General features: G+C 30.3%; 1 protein-coding gene across 1 annotated transcript; it reads left to right on the top strand.

The window, feature by feature from the left end:
• The first annotated feature begins 2,658 nt into the window (after window positions 1-2,658).
• LOC126844268 (gamma-butyrobetaine dioxygenase-like) lies at window positions 2,659-22,790 on the top strand. The gene is made up of 7 exons (XM_050582331.1): window positions 2,659-2,971; window positions 7,149-7,345; window positions 17,205-17,339; window positions 20,146-20,251; window positions 20,834-21,036; window positions 21,224-21,390; window positions 22,452-22,790. Exons 1-7 carry the CDS (start codon window positions 2,786-2,788, stop codon window positions 22,592-22,594), a joined length of 1,137 nt encoding a protein of 378 aa, XP_050438288.1. The 5' UTR covers window positions 2,659-2,785; the 3' UTR covers window positions 22,595-22,790.
• The last annotated feature ends 3,357 nt before the right edge of the window (window positions 22,791-26,147 follow it).

Here is a 26,147-nt window from a genome sequence, read left to right as displayed (position 1 = left end):
TTTATTGATAAGCAAATTTTAGCTTCAATTCGACGCTGATTTTACAATTATGTGCGTTTTTATTTTGTGTCTGTAAACATGATAACTTTTTTCCCTTGAACCGATTTACTAGAGAAGCAGCTCTATACATATAAAATCGTATGCGATTGGTACTTTGGTGAGTCAAAAATAAAAAGTCAACTCCTTTAGGCCTAGCACCGGAAATCCCCCCCCCCCAAAAAAAATTTGCGTTCTGATGCATTTCGATTTAACATGAAAAAACAGGCTATCGAGGATGTTCATAAAAGTTGGGTGTATCAACCTACACTAGAACTTGTGTTTAAAGACATTTTTTATATTAATAGTTCGTTGTTAATACTATAATTTTATTCGATTTTTAAAGTTAAATCCTCGTACGAGGATGTCAGTAACGAAAGTGTTAAAAAATGAATATCTTGATTTTTTTAAAATAAATGTGACAACAATTTTTTTTAAAAAAAGTGCAATAAAAAACGTGGTGCTATAGCGCAAATGAGTATAAATAAAATTTAAAAAAAAAATGTGTTATTTCATTTGTGGGACACCCTTTACACAGATTTGCGTAGAATCTTTCAAATTAAATTTCCCCCTTTGAACCACTATACGGAACTTGATTTTAGCATGGAACATGCTTTATCCCTGGCCTCTCAGCTCGAAAACGACACGAATTAGCGTTATTCCTGTTAAGATTGATTTGAATGCACCGGATCATTTTGATGTGGTCGGTCCCTGTGCCTCTTGCCTCAGCACCTCTACTCATATTAAGCTGCACGACTTAAACGGGCTTAGCGGTCTCTATTGCGTCACTGATGCGGTGCTCATATACACTGTGTAACATCTAAGATGCCATCGAATTAATAACGAGTCGTCGTCGTCGTCATGCAAACGTTTTGGCCAAAACATATAATCAAGACTATACTATCATTCTCAATAAACATCCATGGAAAACCAACTTTATCACTTAGATTTAAAACTAATTTAGGGAAACAAAAAAAAACACACATTTCCCTAAGTCTTTAGAAACCTCTATAAATAGAAAACGTAAAACAAGAACGAAACATTGGTACTTAGGTACCGATGCTTCTAAAACCGAAACAAGCATTGGTTTTGCATTGATTATTGGCAATATAGCCCATAAAATTAGAATACCAACAAAATATTATAGCATATTCACCGAAAAAGCCTTAGTTATCCAAAAAGCAATCAAAATAATTAACGAAATACCCAACGATATATTAACCGATTCACTTAGCATACTTAAAAGCATTTAAAACCTAAAAAAAAAAAAACTAAAGATATTATAAATAATATCATGAATCTTCTAATTTCCTCAAACAAACGAATATCTTTAACATGAATATCTAGCCATTACGGATAGGTTAGGTTAGATGCTTGGTTTGGACTGTGCATGTTTTGACTGTTCTTAATTTGAATTGCGCTTGGGTTTTTTAACATGAGGTTTGAAAATAAGATTGAAAGTAGATCTAGAGTGAGAATATAGTATACACTATTTTCTAAAAAATCTTTTTTTAAACGTGATAATACAATTATTTTTATGATAAATAAATCATATTTCTTTATTAATTAAAAAATTCGCTCTAAAATAAAATTGTCTAATATGTTTGCTAGAAATATGGTTAATAACTAGCTTAATATATAGGCAATTTTTCATAAATCATAGTTTTAAGTGTAAACTAATGTGTGTGTTCATTATTACAGCAAATTGGATTATTATTGATGACAATTTTTTTTTATCAGATTTTTACAACGGCATTAATATTTTTAGCTTGGATGTGAATCTAAATTATATTATTTTATTTGTGTATGAAAATCAGAAAAACGGAAACCCAGACAATAATGAAAAATTCAATATTGCCGTATTTAAACTTAAAGTATTTTATGTGTGTTTATCAAGTAACAGCATCGCGTCATGTCGTCGCCAATAACTTGTTTTATGTAAAAACAAAACAACAATTATACTTATATAAAAGTATAAATGCCAAAAACCATTAACACAATGAATAATATTTGGTTTTTAACCGTTACAAACACACACACGCGATCAATATAATTATTCGTGTCACTCTCAAACGAGTATTATCATAATACGTTTGCACGTTATAGTAATCTTAATAATAATAAATAATATCAAAAAAACCCAACTGTATTTGTTATCGGTTCCCACCGGAATAACATCACACGTGGAAAATTTCACAATTACCTACAAAATTTAGTTAAAGTCAATTACACATTTAAAAACAATTTTTTTCTAGAAAACAGAGTCGTCCAAGGTTTTCGAAAAATAGATACATAATAGAAAATGTAGATTAAAAAAACTGTTTCCACAGCGTTATGCTTAAAGATAAATACATTTTTGTCCGGCTGTAAGCCATAAGTCAGGGGGAATTTTTTTTTTGCATATCACTCCCCAGATGAAAATTGTAAACGGTACGCCACCGATTATCGAATTTGCACTAAACTCGTTGGTACTTACTTGGGCATATTATAATATACACTGCAGTAGGAGACCACCGACTCGCTTTCTTCGCCCTCACACCACTTAAACCCCTTCTTATCGGTCGCTATTGTATAATTTATTTCATCGGTCGGTCGGTCGGTCGGACACCTACTACTGACAGTCACACGCGGTTTTCTCGACTGGAACGAATGCGCGCAATTAAAAAAAAAACTACAATTTTATTTTATATAATATAATATAAGGGTACCGCCAACTCGAGCGGGTTCGCATATTATTTTATCCTAAGACATGCAAGTGTCGGTAGTTAACTCGGAAATCCGTTTGCTGCGCGTCCGGGACGGATGTCGCTTTGCTTATCCTTTGGTTTGGATGAAAAACAACTGTCAATGTCCGGACTGTGCGTCGCAAGTGTCTGGAGCCAGGAAGCAAGTCATTCGAGAATTTAATTTCCATTCGGTGCCCACCGATTACCGAGTAAGTGTTTTGCCGTTAATTTTTCTTTTTATTCGAATAACGATCTAATATTATATAGAATAATAAGTATAAAATATTAACGTGTTCAGCGAGAAGCTATTGCGATATTGAATTAACAAAAAAGGAAACGTTTAACGTAATGACTTGGCAAACGACCGACAACGAGTCCTGTTATACATATTACAATTATCTATGTAAACATAATAACTGTTGCGTACCCTATTTCAATCATTAACTTCAGGGTATAACCTTTCTAGTGTGGTATGTGTAGTCTAGTAAGCATGCCGGACAACGATTTCTGAGTGGTAATAATTGTTTTTGAAAAATATGGTTTAAAATATTACAAATAATCCGAAACCGATTGGAAACAAATTTACAATCTGTAAACAGCTTACACATAAAATATATTTTTAACAAAAATGTACATAGTGTTAGCGAATTGTGTGTGTTTATAACTTGGTGCACATCATTTATACGGATGTAATTTAGTAGGTACATATTATGTTTCTATTGCAAGTTCTCTATTGTATTAAAAGAGTAGAGCAAACAAAAAACTCAATTAAACAATAGCACCTATATACTTTACATAGTACGAAAATGGCTGACTGAACAAGTTAGCGAGTCGACAATTAGTTTTCATTAATTGTTTTTGACATATACTTTATGCATTTAAAAGAGTGTGCGAAGAAAAAAAAATGTTCTTATTAATCTGATATCTCCTAACGCACTTGTCAACTCGACGTTTCTAACCGTTGCCTAGTAGTTGTCCAGTCAGCTTTAAATACTATGCAAAAATAAAAACTAATATACAAACTACTATTCACTTAAAAAAAAAAAGAAATTCAATTCTCAATCGATTAATTATTAATTATAGCTTAAACACGTCTTGTAATTTATGCTTATTTATTCAGTATTATTACCGTGTTGATGTATACAAACAGTTTTTACATAATGTGGTCACATAGTGTGTTTAACGATGACCTTGTTCCTTTCCCACGTGTCTAAGTAACGGCTACGGCAATGGCAACGTCTTTTACAATAAAAATCAAACAAATAATGACACATAACGATAAAAAGTAATATATAATATAATTGCACAGATAATTTACATACATTATTATTATTATTAAAAATTAAATGAGTAGGTTGATTGTATTTAGTTACACAATTTAAAACGGCCATTATAATGTAAAATGATTTCTAGACATTTTTGAAACAATATAAAATTGCTTGAAAATAGACAAAATGTATGGTTACTGGTTAGAAAACATATTGGATTCAAAGTTATAGATTTATTACCTAATCAAATTTTATCAACATAAAAAACAACTTATAATAGTTGATGACGTCTAACATTTTAGATTTTTGAAAAGGTTACTTAGACAGCGGTTCAATTGTAGGTCATGAACACTAAATAAAATGTATTTCTTGGGAGAGAAATATTGTCAATTTTGGATTTTCTGCTAATAAATAAATGAATATCTCTTAAAATAATTGTAATTTTTTTTTATTGAGTCAGCCTTACAGACGTCAACAACTAGGTATAAGACATAGGACATTAGCCTATATATAAGATACATTTTACAAAATTACTAAGAATTAATAATTAGAATAATTAGTAAAGAATAATTAAATAAAGAATAAATAGTTATCAATAAGTATAGGTCTAAAGCTATGTTACATTATGTGACCAGTTTTATACATTTCAAAAATTGTATTACTTTGTGTACATTTTTACAACTATAATTTTGTACTATTTCTTTTTGAAAACATTTTTGATTATGTTATTTTACAATATTATAAAATTACTAAATATTTACCTTTTTTAGTAGTTTCCAAATTTCTTCTAATTTTTAAAACTTAAACGGTAACGTTTACATACAAATTTTAAGTTTTTACTTATTACTTTATACTACTAAAAAGTAAATTATTAAATTTAGATCTTTATTACTAATTAAATAAAGTAAATTTTTGATAATACTAGACTTCATCGTTGTTTTAAGGGTAAAAAAATAAGTATAAACTCCAAGAAAATGTAGGTTTTTTTAAGCAATTAATACTTAAACACATATTATATCGAAGAATGTCTGTTTTTGTATTGTTTTGGACCACCGCGAGTAGATTTTTTAGATTTAAAAACTCTTAAAATACATATGAAGGGCACAGGGGAAAAACGGTAGTAGTCACATTATGAACATTTTTTTTCAAATAGTTTTTTTCAGTTTATGCCAATAATTTTTTTTATTTATGTCAATAGATTGTTTAAATAAATACATTTATTATTAGAGTAGCATTTAATATGATTTTTTTTGTTCTTATGTAAGAGGTAGAGGAATTCACGAACTTTGTTTTTTCTATACTTTAAAATTTTCATAATGTGACAACTACTATTTTTCCCCTGTGCCCTTCATACTATAATATTACAAAAGAGTTGTATCATTAAAAAAGAAATGAGATAATTCGTAAGCATATTACAATGCGGGTGTTAAATAATTTTATATTGTTATACACTACTTTATTCTCAATTAATAGCGCATATTATTTTATAATTGATTTTTACAATTATTAATGTAAATATTATGTTAAATAATTGAGTAAATACATGTGTACTGCTTAATTTCCAAGACGATTTTTGAAATTATTGAGCGAGAAATTAATTTACTACAAAATAACAATTAGATTACCTTAAGAGAAAATGAGTGTCTTATCCTTAAGCAATTACACCCTGTACACCCATTCATAGAGTTATATCGGAGTAGGTACTTATATAACAGTACCAGTGGTGTAGATAATCGCTATGACGGGTACAAAATTTACCGGCTTGGCGGTTGTAAACAGCTGATAATGCTCTAGGCAGCAAACCGATAGGTGTGAGACTTAGTGTGCAGTAATACCATATTATACTACACTAAATCCGGCGAATTACAGTAAGGCTATTGTCGGCATAATGCTACCTTTCGAACTCGCAAGTTCTCAGTAAACAAACCTCAGTAAGTTTTCGGAAACAAATCTAAGTTCTACAAGACGTCACGGGCAATTTCCTTTAGTTCTGGTTTTGAGTATTCATCGCCGAAAATTATTACATTATAATCCGCGGTTAAGTTGGTAGTGCAAACAGCCCTGCAAAGTTGATCATCAAAATAGTATAATATAGCGGTCATCTTGGTATTTTAGAATATTAATAACATCCAATCAAACTAACGTGGATGTTAAAATCGAATACACCTGTCGATTGTCGGCAATTAAGTTCGTTGATTGGAAAGTACAAAAAATATGATCAAGTCATTATGTTAATACAAATACAGTAGTGTATGTATAAGAAACAGGAACTTTTAGCTTCTCATTTTGAAAGTATAATAGTATTTAGTATAATATGTGTTAATCAATGGACATTGATATATTTTTAATTTACATATTTTTAATCTTTCTACCGGTTCAAATATGGATTATTATAAATTACCGCGTTTTTGCAAAGCAAATGGCTTCTTATTATTTATCAAATTTTAAAGACAAGATAACGTTCTGTAAGATTTTACTAGTAATATAATAATTTATTAATTTATTTTATACGCATTTTTTTTATCGTTTTAGTGATTTGTTTATTTATAAAATTCAATTTGACGTTTATTTGCATAAATTAAAAAAATATTTATCAATTATTTCCTCAATAATTACATCAGTAAAATTATATATTTCTTTCGTACGTACACACTGTTTAAATGTCACTGTTCAGCGTTTAATTAAATAATATGGAATTCATGTACCCTCATAAGAGCGATTTCTGCAAATATGTGTTTAACAATACCTCAAGCATTACTCTTGACTAACAAAACACAAAGGACTATGAATGCAACGCAGTGCATGTATGATGTTATGTCCAAAGTAGACCAATTCGTAACAAGTAAAACGGGACATATGTGCCTTAATTATGTAATAATTATTTACCATTTAAGCATTTTATAGGCATTGAAATCAGTAAGTCTAGTGGCAATATTTCTTATGGCGGTACTGACGTGAATTATATTTTATTCGACTACATTTTTAGTATTTTAATATTCTCCTAACAGTTTGGGTCTAATATTAATAACAAGAATTAATTACCTTGCGCGAAATTGAAGAGGGGGTTTTAACGTATCTAATCGAAATTTCCATTTGACCATCGACGTTTAATTTTCAGATTTCCAACGGAGACGACACGCTTTACATAAAATGGGATGACGGCCAACAGAGTACTTACGGCCTACAGTGGCTCTTGGAGAGGAATTTCAATGACAATAATGATTATCGGCCGGACCATCAGCAGAGAATTAAATGGACCGCTGAAACGTTCCCTACCATTTTCCAGTCGTATGAATACGAGCACATAATAAAGAGGTTCGTGTTACCAATTATTTGCGCTGCGTTCAATTTCCATTAGCCTTTAATAGGGTCCAAATAGTTGTATATTTTACCTTACTGCAAATACACATGTTTGCGTTCGAATCAACGCGTTTTACGGTTAACAAAGCTGTTGTTCGAGAATAATTTGGCATAATGAAATTGTTAGTTGATACCTTGCCCACTGATCCGTACTTACCTTGCGGTTGTGCGAATACAAATTGCTTCAAGTGAGTTAGGGTTGAGCGACTTGCTATTGGAAACATAATTCATCGCGTTGACCTATATTATAATAGTGTTTAACCGTTTCGACTCAAGTATAATAATTTCCCTTTAATAATTTAAAGCAGGCCGACCTTTGGTATTGACATAGTGAAAGACACTACTGTGGAACAATCGTTTAAACTATAAGATTTCAGTCTCTAATGAAATGAAAAAAATACACAGACTTTAATTATTTTATATTTTATTAAATATCTGTTGGTTACAATAAATTGTATCTAATAACTTAAGGTGTTGGTTGCTCGAATAACCCAATAACTACAGCCAAATAAAAATAATTTTACCATAACCACAGATGATTAGACAAAACCAGATGGTGCACTCTCTATTAAAACAATGTAATTACTAAAAATCTAAACAAACCAAAATCTTCATCGACTCGTAATAACTACGGATAGAAAAAAAAATCACCGATTTATATTATATTATACAAATTATTTAATAACATATTATAGAAAAAAGTTTTGTACAATAATTTCATTTTTGGAATATGGTCACACTGAGTTGAGGTCTCACTCAGTTTTTAGAAAATGACGAAGTGCTCTGATTAAAGCAAATACAAATCGGCGATGCAAAAGATGGAATAAATGAAAATAAATAGGTAAAAGAAGACATTTTTTTTTAAGTTAGAGTTTTACTTAATTAATTACGACTTAAGTTAATATCGTCGTTTAATTTAAGCGATGTAACACAAAAAAATCTAAATTAACTTAACTAACAAAAATTGTAATATTTATTTTTAATTACCAGAGACATTGTCATTCAATGTGTTGTCCACAAACAGTTTGGTGTTTATTGAAAACTCAATAAACGAACCGATTACTTCTAAGTCCACATCGTTCGTCAAGGTTTCTATGTACTTAGCGAAAACGTAAGAACTCAACACACTCTCGAGTCTAGGGAACTTAACTAGTTCTTTTAAACTAAATACTACAGAATCCTTGATACTTAATTTTTCGAATAACAAATCAAATCTCTTGGCGAAATACGTTTCGGTAAACATTGAGGACGAATAGTGTGAATCGTCGAGCTTGAAGTATTTTGAATTTATCTCTTGCATCATACCTGAAATTCGATCCATTTTCGTTTGGTTTTCTACTATATCAACGAATGTTAGAGGTGACATTTTGAACATGCCCGCCATATATTCGATTTGGTCGTCTTGTTTCATACTTAAGACGCCGACGGTTTTGTTGTAATAGTCGGATATTAGATTATTGTGCCAATTGATTTTGTTCTCAAGTTTCGACCCTATCTTAACGGCAGTCGGTTCTTGGCTATCCGAACGCGGCAAAATTGAACTTATTTCCCATAAGTGTTTCCACGAATTGTACAACAATATATACTTGACGATATTGGTAAAAACGTTATGACATTGGACTGCGGCACGAATTACTGACTCGACGCTTTCGGTTATATTATATTCCCGGTAACAGTTGTTTGTTATTCCGGGATATGTAAACGTACCTGTTTTCGAATCATTCTGGTGTACTTCCATGAAGTCCAACACCAACACTTTCATTGTGTCGACGTTGCCGATAACGGGAAACAAGACCAGATGATCGATTGAGAAGTACGAATTGCATTTTTCCACGACTATGATTTCGTTCAGTTTGGCGAACCTTTCTTGGACGGTGGTCACGAAGGTTTCTATGTAATTCAGTATGCTGGACGTTTGCGGTGTGTCTATGATATCTTCGAGTTGTCTGAAATGGACCGATTTGCCGTACCGGTCGTTGTAGACGTTATCCCATTTGCAATTGAGTTCGGTGAATCGCATCAGCCGTTGTTGGACAAGCTGGTGGTCGTGCAGAACGCTGTTCCGGACACGTGGGTCTACGATGATCTGTCGCTTGTCCATCGATCTCAAACGGTTCGAGTACAAAAGCATCAGCCACAGTTGGTCAATGGATTCGATCAAACCGAAATTGTACAGCACGTTCAACATGTGCGCCACTTGGTCCGCGAACGCGAATACAGAGCGGTTGTCACGACGCGCGATCAGCTGCTCGAGTTCGGACTTGCCCTCGTCGATCAGAAAGTATTTGATCGATTTCAAGTAGTGACAACTGTTGTACACATAACTGCACGCCAGTTCACGGTACAGACCGTCTCTCGCGTTTGCCACGTTTCTCATCAGCAACATTTGCAGTTTGCTCGTGAACGTTTTCAGATTGTCGTGCGAATGTCCTGTGTCTATTTCCAACAGTTTTAGGTAATGCGAAAACGACGAATTGTTTGCATACCTTTGCCGAACGCAGAATTCGCCTTTTCTCCAAACACACGCGACGACAATCAGAACCGCGAACAGCTTAGACGGCAACATGGTCACGTCGAACGCTCCGGAAAAACTAATGTTGCCTTTTTGGGAATATAACTGTTCCTCTACCTTAACCAGATGTAGATTGTGTGAATAGGTACATAGTTAGACATCAAACACTTGTTTCGCTTTATTTAGTGTGTAAACTTTTAGCATTCATCACTTTTAATACCGTAACGTTCATTGAAACAATAGACAATTTGTCTTTATCGATAATGGATTTTAGAATAAATTGTACGAGAAGCTTATGTTATATTTATATAAATATAAAGGTTATTCACATTAACTTGTACTCGACTCGATTATAACCGTTTTGTTCGACTTGACCTGAAAAAAAAACGTCGATTACATAGATAGTTATTATATAAACACTTTTCCTACCATATTTCAGCAAACGTTTATTGAAACAATGGAAATGTTGTCTTTATATCGATAATGGATTTTAATATATATTATTTAAATTATACGAGAAGCATATGATATATTTATATAAGTAAAATTTATTCACATTAACTAGCATTCGACCTGCTTAAAACCGTTTCGTTTAACTAGACGCAGTCGTTGTAAATCAATAATTACATAATATAAAATATCCTGTTCAATATTGTCTAAAACAGTTTATTTTTTTACTCCAATAACTATGACGCTAAACGTTGTTTTATAATGCATGCACTCGGTAAACAAGTAAAAACTTAATAATATACTCTCGATTCTCTGGACAACTGTTTGGATCTTAATATTAAGGGCACCCCTTATAAGTCAACGTGAAAAGAAGTCCAACAGCAAAATATGATTAATATATTAATTTCAAATACTTTTCATTTAAATTAGTTCTGTACTTAAATAAATGTTTATTTTTTATTTTATAATTATTTGAGTTTGAAATACTTTTAAATATAATAATAATATAAAAAATCATTATATAAATATTCTCAATGAATATTATTTTTCAGATTTAAAAAAAAGTGTTGTTTGTGTTCTTTAGATTTCTACTAGTTGTAACTATTCTGAAAGACTTCGAGGCAATATTGTTATTATTTTTATCACATGTATGTAGGTACATGATGTTCAGAATTTCATCTAACATGTGACTATTTAATAATAATATTCTAACAGTTTGAAATTATTTGTCGAAATGTTTGTCTTTATTAGTTTGTAATTTGTATTTTTCGATTTTAAACAGTAATGTACTTACGGTATATCAAGAGTTTTTATATTTTTCAGAAAAAGAATTATGTTTTTCGTTCTAAACATATTTTTTTCAATAGCTTAAAAACACATCAACATGTTTTTTCATAAAAAAAATGAGCCACAATAAGCGTACACAATAATATTCTCAATAGGTAGGTTTAAAAATTTTAAATTTAATTTTCGTATTAAACAGTTTTCTACTAGTTTTCTCATTAAGAATACCTGTTGTAGTACGTTCCTAGAAAATTAAAAACTTTTTCGACCTTTAAATAAATCTTTACGTTGTGGAAAAAAACTAAATACAAATTGTATAATACCAATAGTATTGAACTATTAAGGGAAGGGGTTTTCCCCTTCAAAATCGAGAAATAACTCCCAAAATATTTACCTGTTTTTCTACTTCAAAATAAGATGTAATGTAAATTTTTGGAAAGTAGTCAAAATACTTATACTAAATTTGTATGGGATATTCAAGCCCTAAAAGTGTTGGAAACTATTTATGAGTTTTACTTTTCCAATCGCACTTGTGGGATTACAATCTTATAATTAGACTGTACGTAGATTGGGGCCATAACATCTTCTCATTCTAAATCTGTAGACAATCCTTTTTTTCCTTAATAAAAAAACGCTAGATTTTATCGGTCATTCAATATCTACGCCTACCCTTTCTTAAAATAAACTCAAACTTAAATTTCACCAATCCTTCTTTTCTTTACAGGAAGTTGATTTTTTATTTTTTTTTAACACAATCGTAGGACTTTTAGCCATTTTACCTAACATGGATGGTGTAAAAAATATTTATGTATATTGAAGAAAATCCATCTTTTACAACAATAGCCTAAAATACAGATATTATTTGTTATAATTATGTTTATTGTATATAATCTTATTAAGTTGAAATCTTTGTTATTATTTTGTTTGTATTCCTCGATTTTGTTAAGTACCTAATACATATATATGTTAACTTCTTCAACTGCTGGCCTCATATACATAATACTTTTGGGCACAATTAAATTTGATAAAGTTTAACTTTATATATTATAACTGCAGCTATAGAGTTGTATAACATTTATAGAAACCTTCATATCAAAACTGTAATTGATTAGTTATTTAGAATAAGCGGTAATATTCGCGTGTAGCCTATTTACGGGTATGACCAATGTTAAAATATATCAATAGGTTTAATAATTAAAAAGCTAAAAAACTAAAATATTTTTCGTTCTAAAACATATTTTTTATTTATTTAAAAAAACACAGTAACATGTTTTTCTTCATAAAAATATAGGTCACGTTGATCCTATATATAGAAACACTGAAAAACATAATAATGATATAAAATATCGTTATAATAGTTTTTGTTTGTATTCTACAGATTTTTACTGGTTGATGTTTAAGTAAACAACATGTTTAAAACATATATTTTTTAAAATAGTACAAAAACACAATACCATGTCTCTCTACACAAAAAAATGCGTCAATTTGAGCGTATAGTATATTATTCTTAATAGTTATTATTTTAAAGGAATATAAAATTTTATTACTTTCCAACAAAATAGAATTCCTTTATAATATGAATTTTATGTTAACGTTAAATTGTAATCTGAACAAACATGTACAAAAAAAAACCAGTACAGTGGGGTCGGTGCATAGTGGGGACGGAGCATAGTTGGGTCGGGGCATATTGGGGACGGGGAGGTCACAGGTTTACAGGAATTTTTAAATCTGAAAGTGATAAAATCACTTTCGAAAAAACGCTTCGATGCAAATCGGTAGTTAGTATTTTCAAGCCAGTACAGTCCAAACCAAGCGCAGTATAAACCAGCAAAGTTAGAAAGTTTTAAATGAAGGTTCTGTATTTACAAATGAGCATCAAAGCGTTAATTTGAAAGCGATTTTATTCAATTTTATCACTTTTATTTATAATAATTCTTGTAGACCTGTGACCTCTCCGTTTCCTCATTGCTTTGATTACATTATACCAACACTCTACTGTACTAGTCCTCTCGGATAAAATCACTTTCAAATTAACGCTTTGATGCTCATTTGTAAATACAGAACCTTCATTTAAAACTTTCTAACTTTGCTGGTTTATACTGCGCTTGGTTTGGACTGTACTGGCTTGAAAATACTAACTACCGATTTGCATCGAAGCGTTTTTTCGAAAGTGATTTTATCACTTTCAGATTTAAAAATTCCTGTAAACCTGTGACCTCCCCGTCCCCAATATGCCCCGACCCAACTATGCTCCGTCCCCACTATGCACCGACCCCACTGTACTGGTTTTTTTTTTTTTGCAAAAACTTAATGGACCAAATAACACATATACAATGTCTTGTTATATTTTGTTGGAATGGTCGACGATTCATGTTTCAATCGTTTGTACTCCATAGTTTAAATTATAATCGCTTATTCTCAATAAAATTAATATTTATGTATTATATACTTCCATTAAAGCAATCTCACACAAACTATTTATACTTCACAGATTATATTATTTCAAAGCTATTTTATACTTCTATTTTACTAGATTGACAATGTACAAAATAAAATGCAACTAAAATAACCTTTTCATAGATTTTTAAAATGTAAAGGGTGGGATAGTGAAACGGGTTTTACCATTTAAATACATTAGAAAATCGCCGTTTTACTGCCTCATCCTGTATATTAATTTCTTGTTATTTTCTAAAGAAAAATCGATTTTCTTACATTTAAATTAAAATAAATCGTATACTGGTACTGTGATGGAGAAAACAATAAATTTTACCTACATATATTAGATATTAGTTAAATATTACTAACGTGTATAGCAACTAGCGGTCGGCTGTTGCCTGTTATTTAACAATAACCTTTTATGGAGATTTTAAAAATTGTGTTTTTTTAATAATATCATAGGAGCAGTATCATGATGTTAAATGTTCACGAGATTTGATCTAGTCATAAAATAAAATATTATCATTTATGACTTAATTATTATTAAAATTTATCTTAATCTGTACATAGTAATAAAATAATGAAATATTTTATACAAAATTAGAGCTACAAGTTGATAAACTAAAAAATTAAAATTAGCACGAATCAGATTATCTAATATTAGACAATTTAAACAATCAAGCGTGAATCTCTTTAAATTAATAACAGTATAACAATATGCAAAACATTACTTTTCCTTTAAAAAAATTGTGTAATAAAAAATACATTTTGAGGCGGTATACTGCATAAAAACCAACACTTAATCTGAATCCAAAAAACAACAGTCCTCTTCATAATTTGCAGGTAGTTGGACTTTCGGTAAGGTTATATAACGCAGGCTATAAAATAACGAAATAACGACAGTGGTTTTGTCGTATCGTTTTTTTCCCAATAAATCGAGTGTCTACTATAATCAGTTACACGATTTAGTCGCCTGTGATATCATGTAATAAACACAATGTTATGATACCGATCATTGGGCCCTAACCTAATCTAAAACGGATAGACGTTACCAACTGATAGTTTTTAGTGTCTGTTCGTTTCTCACATCTGGTACACTGGGTTTTTAGTAAAAAAAATTGAACTTTGTGTAAACTTTAAGTCAAAAGTGGTACTTGAGCACAAAACCTAATAGTATCATTCTGCATAGATATACATAAAATTGTTTTAATGATTTGATCAATTTTTTTTAAAGATTTTAGGTGTTTTTGTTAAAATATACGCAATCTGCGAAAACACAGTTTTCCGGCTATTAAAAAAAAACTGTAGTGCCGAATTATTTTTCCGTTTAATATGTTATGGATACATATAAGTTCCAACTACTGGCAAATTTTCAACCCAAAGGTCTTAAAATTACGGCTAAAAACCCCGAAAAACAAAAAAACTTGTACCCCCCCTAGGGGGGTGGGCATTGGGTTGAATTTAAATTTGATACAACTGACGTGCGCGGGCATACTAAATAAATATTTCTTATAAATTTCAACTCGATCCGACTCTTTTTCTCGAAGCTATAGCCAGTAAAAGTTCTAACTTAAAAACTTGTACGGTTTTTTTTTTGTTTTTTCAACTTTCGTCTGTGAAGAGTTAAACTTTTTCAACTTTTACCCCCCCAAAGTACCAACTAGATGAAAATTGCGATTTATAGAGTTGCTGTTCGAAAGAATTGGTCCAGTATTAAAGAAGTTACAGTGTATACAGATAAAAAAAAACACACATCAGAGTAAAACCAATACCTTCTCGCTTTGCATCGAAGCTAAAATATGTTACTACGTTAACACAAAAAAAAATTAGATGTTACATGGAACACCATATACTGTATACTTCACTCATTTTTTTAGCTCAAAATGACTTGGCTTTTTATATTCATCAGATACTCGATCTCTCATAATTTTCTACCTTTTTCAGGTTTTCCTTTAAAAAAAAAATTTAATCCGGATTTTTTATTTTGAGATTTAAATGTAATAGACTCACGCTAGAATTGTATACAACTCATTTTTAGACTTTAATATTATTTACGTTTTATATTATTTCTAATTATTATTATTTTTCAGCTATTAAACATTTATGCTTGTATTTTACAGCTAGCTATTTCACTAAGACTGCCCTTTATTTGTAATATCTTCTTAGAAAATTCACATTTTTTTACTTCTTTTAAATATTTAAATATTTGATGGATAATATTTTTTTTCTGCCATAGCACTATTGATTTAAAAATAAAAAGAAACAAATATTAGGACGAATTATCGTGGGATTGGAGGGTTAGTGGGGCTTATTTTAGTTTTATTGTAATTATGTGATCAATTTACTTAAAAATAATGCTTGAATGTAGTTTAGTTAATAATTTAGTAAGAATACTGTTTTGAGTTTTTATGTGGTGTGATTTTAGACATTGGGCATTATTAAAACATACAAATAAAATATTAATTTCAAATATCAGAACGATGCATTTTAAAATTTATATTAAAATTCAACATCAACATTTAATTACTATTTTATTATTTATAGAAATATACCATAAGTAATTGCTCCACGCTAAAAAAGTTAAAACTATTAATTTTGTGATACTACTGTACTCAATTGAATAATGAAAAATAAAATTACTTTACAATTTTTAATTATTTTCATTTAGTAGGATGAATTGTTAGCCATCTAAAAAAAAAATAACAATATATGAATTTATACCTTTCGTGGTTTACTTAAAAAAATATGAATGTATATCAATTTATCTATTATGTAAGATATGGCTTTGGTCACTTGATATTTAACCGTCTCACTTCTAGGCTATTCTTTTTAATTTAAAATTTAAAAAAATTGTACTCTTATTTTTAAGCAAGAAGCACCAGCCACTTGCTTTTTTGGTAGGTAACAGTAACACTTGGTTAGTAGAATCTTAATAACCAAGTGTTAGTGTTATCAACCAAGTATTATTCTAAGGCAAAATACGGTTTAAGCTGAGCGAACAAAGAGATAACAACAAACACAGAAAAGAAGAAAATCGTAGCATAACAGTGATAGACTTCACTGTGGTTGGAAATAAGTTAAACAATTAAAACATAAAATGCAAATTGTGCATATTTAAGACACGCTTGATTTTGTATCGAACGACAAACCAACGGAGGTTAAATTTTTGACGAAGGAATGCATATGCAGCAACTTTTAAATCGGAAAAAGCTATAATAAATATCAAGAAACTGCGTAACTTTTAATCTTTAAATAACAGTTTTCCCTCTTCGAAAAGTTTTTTTATATTTTAATACCGCAAGACACTCATATTTCTACAGCAATTATACTAAAAGCAAACTTTATCAAGCATAGAATGCACCCAGATAAAGTACAGTGTAAAGTTTTGAAGACTTCACAACTAATAATCACCAACTGTTTTGTTAAGATTAGATACTTTCATAAACTATACCCTAGAGCCCGAGTCCTGCCCGACTCCAAACCAACAACTACAGTAATTAATAAGTGTTATTCACAATTATTAGAAACCCTATAAGTAGTAAATGTTGCTTATATTGTTTCTGATAATTTAAAACAAATGGTTATACTGATACATACACATTAAAATATTAAAACGTTATGTTTATTACCCAGGGACGAAGTTTTACTTGACTGGTTGGATTCATTGGCGACTTATGGTATCGTTATGATCAACAATTCCGGACTTGACGAAAGCAGGGTCAAAGAACTGGCCGAGAGAGTAGGATTTTTAAAACGAACGCATTATGGGTAAGTATCACAAAACTTTAATCGAATAAATTAAATGATCATTAAAATCAGTATAGTTTAAAACGAGAGTCTTGGATTAGATACCCATAAAACGAAAATGGAGTATTTTTGGTTTGTATGTTCCTCTGTTAAGTGATCACGAAAAATCTAAGTGTTACTAAAAAAATATAATGTGTGATGATTGCTGATGTGTAGATGTGGAAATCGGTACTGAATCACTGTAGATATGATTAAAGTTTTTATTGAGTATAAAACATCTTGTGTTTATGCCAAACGTTCTGTTCAACGTTCAAGTTATCTGTTTTATATGGCTCATTACCAATATCTGTTGTGTAAGTACCATCCTGTAAAAGTACCTAAGCTACACTGCCAACCCAAATAGATCGTCCAGATATCATTCAGCTCAGATTATCATGATATATATATTGTTATACATGTTGTCAGTCGTAGATAATGAATATATTATATCTTTTATATACAATAAAAAAATGTTAAATCTTTAATAGAAGAAAAAATATAATATGATATTTAACATTGAGAAAGACATATCAATTACGATAACAAATTATTTCTGGTAATACTCAAGTCCAAAGTATTATCCCAAGATACCACAGCATAGTATAACATACCTACTATGTAACTACTGTATATTATTACTATATTATGATAAAAAATTGTTTAGTTCCTTTTTTGAACTGTGTACATGTGTGACTTCGAAATGTCTGTGATAGATCGAAAATCCACCAAGTCGCTTGCGTTTTTCCACCTGATTATGTCAGTAAATCCCGAATATATGATAAATGTATATAAAATAAGCTGTTAAGCGCGATAAACCGTAAACGATCAAATAACACTCAACAACAATCTTAGATGAAATTTGCAAGGTTACCATATTATTACATACATTACGAATAAAGTTTGCTATTGCACACAATTTGATTTCCCCCGTGAAAATGTAATCATATTTTCGAGTGTTGACTTCCAAAACCAAAAATGTCCCTCTTAAAAATGTAATTATGCCTCTAAGCAAACACAGCGTTTCTGTTTGAAGGACATCGGTACAATAATTTTTACTAACCTTGAAACTGTTGGTGTAAAACACTTATACATGTTTTATGCTCGACTTCTATTGGATTTTTAAATTTCCAAATTATGGTCCATGTTCAACAGAAAATAAAAAATGTTTACAATGAAGTCGTGACATTTCTTTGCCAACAAAGGCCCAACAACAATACAGCATTTCATATTAAAGACTTAGCAATTAAGTTGCATATTTTTTTTGGTAACATGGTTTTTCTGATGCGGTTATGCGTTTTTAGAATATCATATTTTTATATTAATATGATTCATTAATAAATACTATACTTCTTAAGCACAAAGGGGTGAACACTGAACATTTTTTGCTAATTTACACAACATGTTTTACAAAATAATTAGCAATCTGAAAATGGCCAAAATCGACGTGTGCCTTTTTGTCCAAATGCCAAACAAATACTATTATTGATAACTTTATAATTCTTAAACTATGATTTTATGACTATAATAATGAGATTTGGTTTACTGAATAATTTTCAGAAATCAAATTATGTATGTTTTAGGGTGTTTTTAAATTGTATGAGAATATTTTAAGATTTATGTTCGATGTGAATCGTTCGAATGAAGTTAATAGTGGTTTTTTTTGCACATTAGTAATCTTATAAAATAGCCTGAAATACTAAAATAAAATGAAACTGTGTTCATATCAAAACGGAAAACATACATCTAACGAGCCAGGCGTTCTTGATGTAGTTCTATTTAAACATGTCGAAAACAGTACATTTTACTACCCAATAAATTACATTTAAGGCGATTTGAAGTAACGATAAAACAACAAGCGCCATCACTTTCCGCAACTTAATAGGCCATCTATGAGTATAATTTTCCAAAAACAAAGGTTGTGCCAATGAAATACTCAGGAATAGTATTAAGAGAAAAATGAAGTATTAAGGAGTATTCAACCGCACTACACCTGCCGTCTCAAATATTAAACTTTAGTAACTTTAAAAGTAATTATCCAAAACTAATTATTGATAGTCTATGCGTTTAGTAGATTATTTTTAATATAAAATCTCTATTAAATACATACCATACAATTTAAATGTGATAGAGCTCAAGAGGATTTAGATAATAAATATGGGCAATTATTAAAAAACGAGACTCACAACTCTAAATAAAGACATGCAACGAAAAATTCAAAAAGTTTTTACATGTTTTGTTAACAACAATTAATATTAAAATAATCTAATTTATTATTAATGACTCATTTAAATATTTTATGTTTTATTATTGTTTTGTATACTAACTTTCAAGTTTAATTTTATTTTATACAATTCAAGCAGTATATGATTATATGTTTTTTTTTTAAAGTACCTCTGAATGAGCATCATTTAAGAAGGTTGCACACTTTTGGAATTTGAAAATTTTCTGACTTTCCCAGAGAGAAAATCATATTTTTCCATACCCAAAATTTAGTTTAATTCATTACTTTAATAGCTATTAAAAATTGTTAGCATTAAATCCAAAATTGTCAATTTCACCACGCTTTTGTAATCCTAATCAAAATAAATAATTATTTTTCTATTAGTATTAATATTTTGGCTCGATAACCGCTAACGGGACCATCTTTTAAAAACCGGTCAAAAAGCTTCCCTTCGAAAGTTAGTAGGGGCAAGGGGACATTATGCTCAAAAAAGGGACTATCCCGTTTTAAACGGTACCTATGGTGACCCTATAATAAATGTAATACTATTATATTAAACATTTGTAGGGAAACATTCAAGGTGGAAAATAACTTGGACGCTACCAACTTGGCGTACAGGTCGTCTTACTTGCAACTTCACACGGATCTGCCGTACTACGAATACGCTCCCGGGGTAACATAATATTTTCGGAAATGCAAACTGAACCACAATTTAAGATAATATGGTTGCCCAACTGCAAGATAGCAACCAATCGTTATGCGTGTCGGCTTGGAACGCTAACCGCCACTCGAGAGTTTGCAATTTGTACATATTTTAACACGTTCACTGTCCGATGACCCCTATGTGGTTCATGATTTATTTATAGAAAAGTCCCTACTTATTTAATTAATTAATTAATTAAGTCCCTATCATCTCACCTGTCCAACTGTGTTATTATGACTTTCATAGAATATAGTCCATACAAATAAATCTCCAGAGAAATAAATGTTTGAAATGAACCACATGTGGATCATGGACTACTAAAATAGGTTTTACGTGACCCATATATCAGTCCTATGGACCATAGGACTGATAACTTTTGATTTAATTTAACATTAGGACAGTGAACGTGTTAACTTTGAGGGTCACTTTATCACAAGCGGTTGGACAACCATATTTTTTTTTTGAACCGTGAGCTGAACTGCGTTGACGTGTTTTACATGTCGTGTGATAACAAATGATAACAACAGGTTTTTCCACGGGCGATGTTTACAGGTGATCATGTTGCATTGTATCGTTCAGCCCGAAAGCGCCGGCGGCGAAAGCGAGGTAGTCGATGGGCTTAACGTTTGCCAACACATGCAGCAAAACCATCCGGCACACTACAAAGCTCTGGCCACCATTCCAGTGATGTGGACCGACCGCGGTCATGACAACGACTACAAGTTCCATTGCGTTCATCATTCGCCTATCATTCGGTAGGTAGTACATAGCCTTGTATATTTCAATCGTGATTATAGCGTTATCTATTGACCTTTATTGTAAATCTGAGATCGCCAGTCGATTCTCGGCGAAAATTGAAACTAAACAGTGTGATCTCGGTATCCGAAAACGCCGGGGCTTATGGTTTTATCTTTGCTATTTTTTTTCTTTTATTTAATATAGAGAAGATCGACACGGTGGCGTCAAGAGGATCAAATTCAGCGAACACCACAGAGACTCAAAGTTTCCGGTGGTTCTAGAAGACGTACACGTTTGGTACGAGGCGGTTGAAAAATTCGTGAAAATGGCATACAGCGACAAATTGAAATCAACTTTTAAAATGAAACCCGGTCGGTATACCTATCCGAGTTCAAATACCATCATATAACCCACCGGCCGCATGCATTAGGTTCATGTTCGAGTATTGCACTATAGTTGACTCGCCGAGAGTGTAAAAGTAGTGTAAGTCACGAAAGTTAAAAGTTTCAAAAAAAAAAAAGTAGGGCAAAGTATGAATATTGTTGAGTTTTAAAGTTAGTGTAGTTCGAAAAAAAATGCAAATTGCCACAATTCATACAGGTAATAAATACGATTAAGTAAAATTCCGCAAAGACTGACACAATAAAGTAATAATTAAAGACTTATTAGAAATATAATGCACAAAGAGATTCATTTGACTTGTTATACACTGTTAGCTTACACGCAAATAGTATGAAAAGTGAGTAACTAAGACACCCTCCGATACCCTTTATAGAAGACTTTTCAACTTTAAGTTTCTGAGAGACCGTAAAAGTTATTCCGCCATCTAGCAGAAAACAAACAAAGCAGGACTCAAACCGCTTTCGAAAACGTGACTTACACCACTTTTGCTCTCGACGGCAAATCCTTAAATTTAAAAAGTTCTCAAAATCGAAATTAATTATTAACACATAATTTCAGAGAAAACAAAACTTGTTGAATTAAAATTAAAATCAATTAGGACAAATTATTAAACATACACTTGTGTATAGTCTATTTAAAAACCAGATTTTTGTGTATATTTATTGATACTTCATATTTTTTACCATCACACATTTTTTGTGATTGATTTTATCAATTTTGGATAGGTCTGGCTCCGCTATGCTGGCCTTTTATATTATATTTAATATTATTGCGCCAAATAAAAATTTTAATCTAGCTCCGCATCACAAAGACAAAATTATAAACACTCATTTGATTTCATTAATAGAACATGACGTACATGATTTTAGTATTTGTTATAGTTAGCACACAGAATTGGTCAACACACTAAAAAAATAAGTATGTAGAGTGTAGACTGGGCTCATCTGTCACTTTTTATTAATATCCTGATTAATGTATTGTTATATTTATGGATAAAATATTTTATAAAAAAAAATATGTTATTTTCTAGGTGATATTTTAACATTTGACAACCACCGTCTATTGCACGGCAGAAAGAGTTATGAAGGTTCCAGATTGTTGATCGGCGGCTATTTGGATTGGGATTTGATTAACTCAAGAATTCGTGTTTTGAAATCTCAATTAAGCTCTTAGCAAAACATTCGATGCGCTTATAAAAAGATCCTTATAAAATATTTTCGTTAATAGAAAATTATAATTTAAAAAATAGTCATGAACTTGATAACAAATGTCATAATCATTTTTGAGGTTACCTTGCTATTAACGTGCTTGTATAGTATAAAGATATCGTACAAACGTAATATACATTTATTTATTTCAATTTATTAAATTTCAAAAATCATTAATTCAATGCCATTGTAAATGTATCATAGTTGATAATTGTTCGTTTAAATGGTAGGTAGTAAATTGTATACTTTGTTGGTCGGTTTTAAAAAAAATATTTTGTCCGAGGTCACAAACAAACTAGTTCTTAAGTATTGATATTTTTACTAAAAATTAAAATGCATTTTTTTTAGTTTTGTGTTACACGAAACCTGTCGTATGTATTTTTCTAATCCGCTTATACATGTATTAAGATTATTTTACATAATATTCGGTATACAACTTTTGAAGGCCTAAAATATATTATTAAGTCACACCGTGCTGGGTTTTATTTAGTCTGTACGATGCACATGCGGCTCTGAACTAATAGTAGGCCAGAAAATCCAGTATATTGACATTAACAATGTATTGTTATAATATTATTTTACTGTGCTGCGTATTGACTACAGGAAAACATAACGCTACCGCTTTCAATTGTAAGACAATCTTTTCATTTAAGAATTACACACCAGATGCGACACGACAGTTCACTGTTTCTTTCCTTTCAAATAGTATTTAAACTATCAAATAAGTTATTTAAAAGTTTACGGTTGTGTGCCTATTGTAAAAATCGATTGGTTTTTTAGTTGGCTGGTACAACACCGTTGAGTTGGTTAGAATAATGTCGTTATTTCGAGATTAATAATTATGACCCCTTCGAAAATAATATTACTTATTCAGTATTCTACGACAGCGTCGCCATAATAATATTCTATGGTAAATGAAGTAAAATAAAATGTAAATAACATTTTATTAGTTCGACCTGGCTTACAGTGGCTTTTCATCTGAAATTTGATTATAATTGTATTTCTTTGCAGTACAACATTTTACCTCTACAGCCAACAATAACGGGCAGTAATAATATATTAAAATGTTATGGAAATTCTATTACATTTTATGTTATTCAAACAATAAATCGTCGTATTTTCGAGTGCCAGCACAAAAAAGCTACGGTAAAGCGAAAATAATTTAATGCGTTTTGCTCATTATGTATTCCCTTTGTGCCGCGTTCATAATTAATTTCGCGTTGATGTTCCAAATAATAGGTAGGTAGGTATATTGTTTAATACAGAAAACAAACGAGTCTGCTAAATACACGACCATAGCGAGCAAAATCAATTCAATGTTTCTAACTAAAAACAGTTCGATGTCGACCGCGGTCCGTAAAGGCGGTAGAGACGTTATATATTGTTCAATAGGTCTTAGATATTGATAATACTAGGTATTACATAGTTTTTATACAATACAGAATAGGATATTATATTATCAACGATTAGCTACTATATTTTGTACGGGTTTAAAATACTGTGTTGACGCATTTGTTGACACCGGTACAACAGCTGTCAAGTTAAAATTTTTAAGTATATATACCATACACACAAGTATAGAATAACAACGTTTCGAATTGACAATCAAGATACTTACCGTTTATAAAATACATGAATAATAATAACAATCTTTTTTTTTTAAATTACAAATCGTTTTAAATTTGTATTATTAGTCAATACATAATATGGTCGACGACTCGTCGTAAAAAATGCCATTGGATGTTTTAGACGGCTAAAAAAATTTGAGCTAAATTTAGTGTGTATAATTTGTTGCTACATTAGAAAGTATTTATTGAAAATAAAAGATAACTAGATAATACTTTTGATTGACCTAATGTGAGTGGACATAATGAGTTTAAACTTCAAAATCAGCCTATCCAGAAAACCGTCAATGTTTGATTACACAGTTAATTGTTAAACATTACATTATTCACTACAACAACAAAAAGTCCAAATTCATCGAGTTAAGTATTATGAAATGTATGTGTCACTAAAATTGAACCAAATTTAAATTAGAAAAAAACTTCCAATATAAAACATTATCCGAAAGATGTTTAACATTATTTAAAATTGTAGTTAATTTTCGATTGTTTTTTAAAGTAACTGACACTTTAAAAAAATGTGCTACTATTGATTGGTAAATTGTTCTTATAGTAAAATTATTTTTTACTTTTTAGTTCACTTTTTAGTTATTTTTTAGAAAAGCATGTTTTTAAAAAAAGTTCTTTATACTAAGTAAATTAAGATTTAGTAGTAAAATTTCCAAAAAGTGTCCTGGTTCATCCAATAAAACTAATTAATCGACTATATAATGAAAATTCAACATTAAAAAATAAATAAACGCATATTTGAACAAATCAAAATATAATTTTAATCATTTATTTAATTCAACATTCAATGGTATGGAATACAACTACTTAGAAGCCTATTTCATTATATTCTAGTGTGACACAAATCGACTAATCGGTGTTTTTAGTTTCAAAATAAAACAAAAAGTGATCACACGAATAACATTATCTAATTTTTTTGATTTTTACGACTTCGGTTTCTGAAAGTCAAAAAGCAGAAAAATACGTCAATTCTCACTACAAATGAAGTACCGTCGTATACTTTCCAAATGTGTTTGTAACAACGTTCCCAATATCTTTCTGTAGGGGAGAAAAATATGTTTTTAGCAGCGTCCATGTTGATTGTTAAGTTTCTTACGATCAATTCATTCTGTTCACATAAATAATTACATTATTAATAAAATACGTTATCGATTAAAATAAAAATTGTTCGTTCATGCTCGAGACAAACACATTGATTAATCCTCTTATCTACACAATAAATCATCTCTTAATGGAAATATCTTTGTATTTTGGTAAACAACTTGTTGATAAAGTATTGTCGTCAATATTACTGTTTTTTTATTTTTAGGTAATGTGAGCGCTTGTTAATCGTGCCATCAAATTTATCAACAGATAGATACACAAATAGATAGATAGATCTAACTTACAAATGTATTGAAAATAAAAACCTATCTTTTTATCCTAAATACTACAAATAATAGACAGCCAGAAAAAATAAAAGTATGCCAAACCTAATATGGTTGGTTTAGGCGTGTAAAAAGATATTGTTACTTCATTTTTACGTTAAACCAGACAAAAAAATGTTAAATACTGACAAAACAGTATCGATAGATAATTTAACATTTTAAAAGTATGAAAACAATTTATTTTTTGAAGTTTCAACGTTTTAAAAATATTGTACAAATATTATCATGCGAGTAGTAATATTTTCACTTACATAACAATAATTTTAAAGTAAATGTCAACACATCTGATACATTGAAAATTCGGACAAAAACGGTTTTGAAAGTATTTATGTATCAGTAGATCAAATAATTTTGAAAACATTTTTTTTTTTTTTTGCAGTCTTGGAAATTTGATAAATTATAAAAAATTCTATTGCACCTAACTGATTTTTTACTGGATTAATGAAATGCAACGTCACAG

This window comes from Adelges cooleyi, unplaced genomic scaffold (genome assembly GCF_023614345.1).
Source record: "Adelges cooleyi isolate 19-005CV unplaced genomic scaffold, UGA_ACOO_1.1 ACOO_flye_CR_arks_rails_tigmint_CR_PRNA_651, whole genome shotgun sequence".
NCBI lineage: Eukaryota > Metazoa > Arthropoda > Insecta > Hemiptera > Adelgidae > Adelges > Adelges cooleyi.
Note: the sequence above shows the minus strand (reverse complement) of the source record. Positions and strands in the feature narration are given on the sequence as shown.